Source organism: Uranotaenia lowii, chromosome 2 (genome assembly GCF_029784155.1).
Source record: "Uranotaenia lowii strain MFRU-FL chromosome 2, ASM2978415v1, whole genome shotgun sequence".
Lineage (NCBI taxonomy): Eukaryota > Metazoa > Arthropoda > Insecta > Diptera > Culicidae > Uranotaenia > Uranotaenia lowii.
Window position 1 is genome coordinate 49625765 of NC_073692.1, and position 9422 is coordinate 49635186.

The 9422-nt window shown below is 40.9% G+C and overlaps 1 protein-coding gene across 4 annotated transcripts; it reads right to left on the reverse strand.

Moving 5' to 3' along the window:
• Positions 1-556: 556 nt before the first annotated feature.
• LOC129748535 (uncharacterized) lies at positions 557-8161 on the reverse strand. 4 transcript variants are annotated; one of them, XR_008737756.1, is made up of 3 exons: positions 7632-8161; positions 671-7570; positions 557-610 (listed from the first exon to the last, which is right to left on the reverse strand). XR_008737756.1 is itself a non-coding variant. In XM_055743189.1 (3 exons), exon 3 carries the CDS (start codon positions 7491-7493, stop codon positions 1086-1088), a length of 6408 nt encoding a protein of 2135 aa, XP_055599164.1. In that variant the 5' UTR covers positions 7494-7570; positions 7632-7880; positions 7938-8161; the 3' UTR covers positions 581-1085. The 4 variants fall into 4 exon arrangements, 2 of the variants coding, with proteins under 2 accessions (XP_055599164.1, XP_055599163.1); XM_055743189.1 differs by having other exon boundaries at positions 581-7570; positions 7632-7880; positions 7938-8161; XM_055743188.1 differs by having other exon boundaries at positions 581-7570; positions 7632-7700; positions 7761-8161.
• Positions 8162-9422: the final 1261 nt, after the last annotated feature.

Below are 9422 nucleotides of genomic sequence, written 5' to 3' on the forward strand. Positions count from 1 at the left end.
AACTGTTTTAAAATAAGTCCATTATTCTTAATGTAAATCACTTTTTAGATTAGGATTAGATGTTTTAATTTCAAGGATATAAGTTTTTAATTATTACAAAAAAAAAATTACATTACAAATTTCAATAAACGCCTTATAATAATTTTTGGCATCACTGGATCTATTTTGAGTTTTTCAATATTCAAGACTTTAACTTCTTCAGCAACTTTGTTGAAGACCGCAAAACGTTTTGGCAATTAAAAGATATTAGAGATTTACTTTCAGTTTTTTATGCCATATTTTGCTTAGAAGTTCCTATCCTCAGAAAAACGGCAGAATAATTTTTTTTTTGAAACGGCTCAAACCTTTGGACTATAAGGAGCCAATTTTTTCGTCCTTTAAAGAGGTTAAACAAAAAAAAAACAAAAGCAAAAATAATACTGTTGCGGGTGTGTGGAATAAAAATACGCTGATCTTGTGAGCAGTTTACACAGCTTCAAGCTGCAATTGTATTTAAATTTTAGTTGCATGTTTAGGCTTTTCCAATTACAATTTTACTTACATATTCAGTGTGCAGCTAGTTTTAACACCCGAACGATTTCTTAATTTTAGGTTAAGTTCAATGTGTGTGCTGTAATTTTAGGTTTAGTTTAGGACATATTTCAATTTTTAATTTTAGAATAGAAATTACCTCTGTGATAAACTTTAAACCTGCTAGTTTCTTTTTAATAAACGGAATTACAATGGAATGCTTTCCACAACTAAACATCAGTTGTACTACTGAGTTGTGCGGAACCGGAATATTAGGTTGCTGGAACCAGAATGTAAGGTTAGGAACAAGATGAATTTGCATGTTAACTACTTGTACCTTTTTGCGCAATATTGGCATTCGACTCCTATCGCTCAATACGACTATCAATATCACACTCCAGTAATTTCACTTAGAACTATTAAACTTTCTAGTTTAAATAACGGAATTATAATTTTCAAACGTGACGGTGAATTTTTCACCAACTCGCGTGCCACCAAACAGAAAAGGAATGACGTATCCTCTCGACGATGATCAGCCACTGAACTGCAATTGTCAGCGGCCTGTCGGAAAGTGCTTAGGCAGGGGTGCCAGTTTCCAACATCCCCCCTCCCGTAACACTGGTATCTGAAGTGTTAGATCCAGGGTTTCCTCCTTGTGCGACCTCTAAGACTGCTAGCTTTGCAACAGATTGACGAGTGAGTCCCTTATTTGTCTGCACGACTGCCCTTCTAATGCGCCCATCTGACCCAGGAACCAGTTCCAACACCCGCCCTCGAGCCCAGCCATTTCTCCTTGCTTCATTTACTACAACAACCAAGTCTCCCAAACGAACCGGTTTCGTCTCACCGAACCATTTAGACCGTTGCGTCATGGTCGGGAGGTATTCGCGCACCCAACGACTCCAAAAGCGATCAAGCTGTAGATTTATCTGGCTCCACGCGTTTCTCAACCCATTGGCTTCGCTGATCGGTCCCGACTCCGGTTGTTTGACACCATTGCTGCTTCCCAACAAGAAATGGTTGGGAGTTAGTGCTTCTGCTTCTTCTGACTCGATGGGTAAGTAGGTCAACGGTCGACTGTTGACGATTCCTTCAGCGTCTACCAGCAGTGTGTAGAAGGCCTCGTCGTCCAACTTTCTTCCCGGAATCATGCTCCCCTCTAGCGCTGTTTTCACAGAGCGTACCAGGCGCTCCCACGAACCGCCCATGTGAGGAGTGCCTGGTGGAATGAATACCCATTTCGTATCCACGTTGGTGAACGTGACTGCCATGTTTTCGTGGAACTGTCGGACTTGTTGTTGCAGGATATTGTCAGCGCCCCGGAAATTTGTCCCATTGTCTGAATGGATCTCGATTGGAGCTCCTCGCCTTCCGATGAAACGACGAATGCTCATAATGCACGACTCGGTGCTCAAACTGTAAACGACCTCTACGTGCACAGCTCTGATGGTCAAGCATGTGAAGAGAGCGACCCATCTTTTCAACGCTTGTCTCCCAGACTTCACTAATATTGGTCCAAATAGGTCCAGACCAGTGTAACTGAAGGGACGAGTATATGCGGCAAGTCTTGCTTCCGGTAAAGGTGCCATCCGAGGAACCTGGGGTTTGGATTTATAGATTTTACACCACTGGCATTGTCGAAGGACACGCTTCACTGTTTGTCGAATACGGGGAATGTAGAATCGCTGGCGCAACTCATTGACGACGGTTTCGAAGTTGCAGTGGATGTATTTTCGATGGTAGAAGTCTATGATCAAGTCGGTTAGTCGATGGTATTGAGGAAGAATCACTGGATACTTAGTGCACGTTGACACACGTTTTGCTGCACCGATACGGCTGTCGACACGAAGAACGCCGTTTTCATCCAAGTACGGTGACATTTGGCGAAGAATGCTTTGTTTCGGTAGATCATTTCGTTGTTCTGTCGATTTTCCTCGATTGTGAACCGCAACGCTCATTTCGGCAGGATATGAACACCATTGGGCATTCCCGAACAGTGAATTTTCGGCATCACGGAGTTCCTGCTGACCAAGATGTTCTGGAAAAATTTTCACACGGTTTGTCTTGAGGGCAATGTAACGGTTCACATAAGCAGTGGTTCTTAAGACTCTCTCCCATTTAGAAAATCTGGTGAAGTCGACAGTTGTTTGAGTTTCAGAAAGTTGATGGACGAGACAGGGTATCTTGAGTTCTTCAGTAGTAGTCGTAGACGATCTAGGTTGAGGCCAGTTTTCTTCGGACTCTTTCAGGAATTCGGGTCCGCTAAACCAAGCGGAATCTTGTTGGATCTCAATCTCGTTGAACCACTTCGTAGCATGATCTGCAATGTTGAGTTTCGAAGGGACCCAACGCCATTCGGAGATTTCACTGTTCGAGAGTATTTCGCCTACACGACACGCAACAAACTGGGTGTAACGTCGGTGGTCCGAACGAATCCATGCGAGGACAGTGCTTGAGTCAGACCAGAAAACGGTGCGTCGAATGTTCAGTGAATGTCCGTCTACGATGAATTTCCTCAATCGAACTCCTATCACGGCTGCTTGCAACTCAAGACGAGGTATGGACCAGTGTTTTAAAGGGGCTACCTTGGTTTTAGCGGATACTAGAGAGCAGATAAATCCTTCAGGAGTGGAGACGCGAAAATACGCTACAGCGGCGTAAGCTTCTTCGCTTGCGTCAACGAAAATATGGAGTTCAAGATCTTGATAAAGTTCCCGGGATGCTTCTTGGAAGTAACAGCGAGGAATGGAAATTTCGGCAATCTTCGGGAAACATTTCGTCCACCGTAACCATTTTTCGAAGGCATTGTTGTCTATTGGCTCATCCCATTGCGTTCCTGCTCTCCAGACATCTTGGAGGAGAATCTTCCCATGGAGAATGATAGCTGCAAGGAGCCCGAGAGGATCAAAGAAGCTCATAAGGCATCGTAGCAGTTGTCGTTTTGTCGGACGGTTACCGGTGGCTAGCAATTCGTTGATATCTGGAGGTAGAATGGTCGAGAACCCCAGGCTATCTTCTTTCGACGTCCAGTGCATACCTAAGATGCGTTCATAACCCCTTGGGTTCTCCAAGTTTAGCGATTTCGGCTGTGAGGTTTCGGCTTCTCCGAGGCTTTCGAGGACCTTAGAACTGTTAGACATCCAGCCTCTTATGTTGAATCCACCCTTGGCATGAATCAATTTGACTTCACCCGCTATTCGTGACGCTTCTTCTTCGTTCTCAAAACTATCTGCGTAATCATCAACGTAGGTTCTTTTAACTATTCCCTCTACTGCCCTGGGATATTGTTTTTCGTTTTGCTTGGCGTTCAGAGTCATAACGTAGTGCGCAGATGCGGGAGAACAGGTGGAACCGAAGGTAGCTACGTTCATGGTGTAAACTTCTGGTTGACCTTGTGGATCCGGGTTCCAGAGAAAGCGCTGAGCTTGCCTGTCTTTTTCGATGATTCTAATCTGGTGGAACATTTCCGCAATATCCGCTGAAATGGCCACGGGAAATTGCCGGAAGCGAAATAGGACCCAAGGTAGAGGATTGAGTTCGTCAGGGCCTTTCAATAGCATTGTGTTCAGAGAAATTCCGTCTACGGTGGCGGAAGCGTCCCATATCATGCGCACCTTCTCCGGCTTTTTAGGATTGATGACCGCTCCAAGCGGAAGAAACCAAGTGCGTCTCGGGTCGGAATCGATCAGCTCCTCTTCAGTTGCACGGTGGGCATAGCCCTTTTCGATGTAGTTCTTTATCTGCAGTTCAAGATTGAGTCGCAACTGAGGCTGACGGTTCATTCTACGTTGCAAGCATTCCCAGCGTTTGTATGCCATCGGGCGACTGTCCGGAAGTTCAAATTCGTCGAATCGCCAGAGTAGACCCGTTTGAAATCGATCACCACATCGTGACGTAGTTGTCTGCAGAATACGTCGTGCTCTTGTGTCAGCATCTGACTCTATCTGTATCGCAGGTGATACACCTACGTCCTCTCTTCTGAAATAATCCCGAACTAGATCGTGCAAAGAATTGTCGGCCGTACATGAACAGGTGTGGTAGTTGACCATGGATAATGAGCTATTCTCCGCTACTCCGCCATACAAGCACCAACCAAGCCTTGTTTTTGCTGCTGTAGGCGCTCCTGGCTGGCCTTCTTTAATGCGCAATGGGACAGTTAAGTTGAGATTGTTCAAACCAATGAGCAAACGAGGAGTTATATTGGTATACGAAGCGACAGGAAGCCCTTTCAGGTGCGGAAATTGTTCGGAAAGATGCGAAAAATCGAGAGATTGCTTGCTCAGGGATAAGTTCTTGACAGTACGTGAATCTTTCAAACAAACTTTCATGTTGTTCTGGCCGGAGATAGTCAAGTCTAAAACTTCCGATTCTCTATCAGTTCGAGATATTTTGCCTGTCCATGTCAAACATAAAACTCGTGGAGTTCCCTTCGCACCTAATTCTTTAACAAGAGATTGCTCAACAAGTGTGAGAGAGGACCCTTCATCAACAAAGGCATGTGTATCAATTGACTTTCCTGCACCATGAACTGTTATCGGAAGTATACGGAAGAGAAACTTGTTTTCTGGGCTACGATGTGTTAGACATTCACCGGATACTGGTGCTTTCTGCACCGGAGCTGTTGGAGTAGGATTTGATCGACTATTGGATGTTGATGCGGATGACTTGTTTTGGAAAGAGCGATTTGAATGGAGCAGAGGATGATGACGAGTTGTGCAGCCTTCGATTCCACACCGACTGTTGCTGCGACACGTCCTTCGACCATGGTAGTTTAAACAATTGCGACAAATACCTTCCCTTTGCACCGTATGCCAACGACCATCGACATCCAACGACTTGAATTTCGGACAATCTTTGAGAGGATGATTTTGAGTACAAAGCGAACACTTTTTCGGAACAGCGACCTCCTTCGATGTAGTTGGTGTTTCTGAATGTGTGTGTAAAGCGCCACGCTTCGCCCTAGGCTTGTCTTCCTTCACTAACGCCCCACGATACTTTGTCACCTTACCGACATGCTTGACCAAATCCGACATGAAATTACCAAATTCTCGTAGACTGACACTCGCCAAACCACTGCTGTAGACTGCCCATTGATATGCAGCAAACGCCGGTAATTTTTCAACAAGTTCCGATAAGAGAGAGGGATTGTTCATATGTGCTTGTTGATTCGCTGCTTCAATGTGGTCACAAAGATTCTGCACCTCCATTCCAAAGTCGGCCAGTGACCCCAGGTTCTCGGGCTTTGGAGCTGGTAAGACGCGGATCTTTTCCAAGAGGGAATTGATAAGCGATTCGGGACGGCCGTAGAAGGCGCGAAGAGTCTTCATGATGAGCGGAACAGCATCAGGGAGCATGAGCTTGCTGCGAACGGCTGCTAAGGCAGCACCTTTCAAGGAGCGTTGTAGACGGTTTAGATTTTCCACGGGAGAGTAACCGCAGGCGAGGGTGGTGTTGGTGAAAGTACTCACAAATATTGGCCAATCAGAGGGATTGCCATCGAAGATGGGGAGATCGCGGGCCATTAATTGTCGTGCCGCAAGTTGTGATTGAGATGGTTGGTAGGTATTTATAAATGGGGTGTATTGTGGGCGTTCATTTGGCTCAAGGCCTAATTGGTTCATTAAAGGCTCGAGGGGGTCATATTCAGGGGCAGGCATTTCATTTTCATTTGGGGCATACATTGGAGCAGTCTTACCTTGTTCGTTGATGTGGTTCCTGAAGGGTGGAAGTGGTACCGTACTTGTTTCTGGCTGTTGTCTGTTGTTGATCGGCTGCCACGGTTGCTGGGCAAAACGTTGTTGATGGCTGGACTGATTTGGCACTCGATGCCCGAAGTCGGTTGGTGCCCCTGGATTCGTCGACGGATGCGACGGGTTTCTTCTCGGCGTTTCCGGCTCGAATTGATCCGAGGGATTAGTTGCTGGTGTGATCCGAGGGGCTGAATGACAACCGGATCTCGTAAAAGTTGGAATTTGTCCTGAGGTACCGGTGGTAATCCCCGCATCGACCTGGGAGGCAAGCTGAATTGGTGCGGCAAGAGGTGGGGCCAACGGAACTAGTGATGGGAAAGTAGGTCTGGATTTTGCTGCCCGGCTGACCGGATTTGGCTGGTTCGACGGCTGATATTCAAGACCAAGGTGCTCCTGACTCGACCTAGCACCTACGTTGGCACTTCCTGTTGAATGTTGTTGAATACCAAACGATTTGGTTTTGGGACCCTCCATTTGTAAACGGCCTTTTTGTAGCAGGACGGATTCCCACTGATGAACACCCATGACGGACCAGGAATTCCATTCCTGGTTATCTGGCCAAGGTTTGACATTTTGGTTGAGAAATGCGGATGGATTTCTTCCTGCGCTGTTTTTCGGATACGCGCCAGTGCTTCGACCTTGCTGCTGTATCCTCGTGAGGACTTCCCTCGGTTGTTGCTCGGTGATCGCGCTGCTCATCGGCGGCTGCGGCTGACCACTTGTCAGGCCCGGTTTTGCTGCACTGACATTTGGAACTTGTGTTTGGTTGAGCCAGTTTTCCACTCGTAGGCGGTTGCCTCTGTGACTGCCTTGGCTCCTAACACTTTCTTCTTCATCGTCGTCTTCGTTGTTTTCTCGCAGCAGATTGTACCGATCCTGTACATACTGCTGGTCTGCGGCAATATCGTCCAATTTCGCCTGGAGTTTTACTTTTCTGGCCTGGCTTTCCAAGGCACGCTGAACATCGAGCTGCTGCAACTTGAGGGAGGCCTGGCGCGCGCGTGATGATTTTATAGAAGGCGCGCTGCCAGCCGGAATGCAGTCCCGACAACTCCAGGGGACTTTCTCGATCGAATTCGTCACGCCGGCACAGAGCTGGTGCCACCACCGATCGCAGGTGTCGCACTGCACCATGTCACACATGGAGTCCGGTTTATCGCAGGCGACGCAGTTGAACTGCTCCGTTGTTGGCACTGGAGTGCTGGTCCGGATGGTTTCCGTGAATTCGGCCATTGAATATCTTGAAGAATTGTTGCGGGTGTGTGGAATAAAAATACGCTGATCTTGTGAGCAGTTTACACAGCTTCAAGCTGCAATTGTATTTAAATTTTAGTTGCATGTTTAGGCTTTTCCAATTACAATTTTACTTACATATTCAGTGTGCAGCTAGTTTTAACACCCGAACGATTTCTTAATTTTAGGTTAAGTTCAATGTGTGTGCTGTAATTTTAGGTTTAGTTTAGGACATATTTCAATTTTTAATTTTAGAATAGAAATTACCTCTGTGATAAACTTTAAACCTGCTAGTTTCTTTTTAATAAACGGAATTACAATGGAATGCTTTCCACAACTAAACATCAGTTGTACTACTGAGTTGTGCGGAACCGGAATATTAGGTTGCTGGAACCAGAATGTAAGGTTAGGAACAAGATGAATTTGCATGTTAACTACTTGTACCTTTTTGCGCAATATTGGCATTCGACTCCTATCGCTCAATACGACTATCAATATCACACTCCAGTAATTTCACTTAGAACTATTAAACTTTCTAGTTTAAATAACGGAATTATAATTTTCAAACGTGACGGTGAATTTTTCACCAACTCGCGTGCCGCCAAACAGAAAAGGAATGACGTATCCTCTCGACGATGATCAGCCACTGAACTGCAATTGTCAGCGGCCTGTCGGAAAGTGCTTAGGCAGGGGTGCCAGTTTCCAACAAATACAAATGGAATAAATTAAACGAATAAGAGAAAAAAATTCAAAAAATTGAAAAAATACAAAAAAGGACTAGGAACAATATAAACAACGATGCACACAAAAAAAATATTGATCCTAAATTGCAGAAGATTGTTTAAATTTGCAGATTTCAATTGTGAATTTCAGAAATTGTGAACATTTTTCAAATTTACGAATGTGCATATATTTTTTAAATTTCAAAATAATTAAATTTTATGATTTTTTAAATTTTTAAATTTTTAAATTTTTAAATTTTTAAATTTTTAAATTTTTAAATTTTTAAATTTTTAAATTTTTAAATTTTTAAATTTTTAAATTTTTAAATTTTTAAATTTTTAAATTTTTAAATTTTTAAATTTTTAAATTTTTAAATTTTTAAATTTTTATATTTTTAAATTTTTAAATTTTTAATTTTTAAATTTTTAAATTTTTAAATTTTTAAATTTTTAAATTTTTAAATTTTAAATTTTTAAATTTTTAAATTTTTAAATTTTTAAATTTTTAAATTTTAAATTTTTAAATTTTTAAATTTTTAAATTTTTAAATTTTTAAATTTTTAAATTTTTAAATTTTTAAATTTTTAAATTTTTAAATTTTTAAATTTTTAAATTTTTAAATTTTTAAATTTTTAAATTTTTAAACTTTTAAATTTTTAAATTTTTAAATTTTTAAATTTTTAAATTTTAAATTTTTAAATTTTTAAATTTTTAAATTTTTAAATTTTTAAATTTTTAAATTTTTGAATTTTTAAATTTTTAAATTTTTAAATTTTTAAATTTTTAAATTTTTAATTTTAAATTTTTAAATTTTTAAATTTTTAAATTTTTAAATTTTTAAATTTTAAATTTTAAATTTTTAAATTTTTAAATTTTTAAATTTTAAATTTTAAATTTTTAAATTTTTAAATTTTTAAATTTTGAAATTTTTAAATTTTTAAATTTTAAATTTTAAATTTTAAATTTTTAAATTTTTAAATTTTAAATTTTTATATTTTTAATTTTTTTAATTTTTTAATTTTAATTTAATTTTAAATTTTTAAATTTCCGAATTTAGATTTTAGAATTTAGAATTCAGAGTTTCGAACTTAGAATTTAGAATTCAGAGTTTCGAACTTAGAATTTAGAATTTAGAATTTAGAATTTATAATTTAGAATTTAGAATTTAGAATTTAGAATTTAGAATTTAGAATTTAGAATTAGAATT

Excerpts from the sequence above, each read along its gene's own strand:
- LOC129748535 (XM_055743189.1), bottom strand. The coding sequence starts at position 7,493 with ATGGCCGAATTCACGGAAACCATCCGGACCAGCACTCCAGTGCCAACA.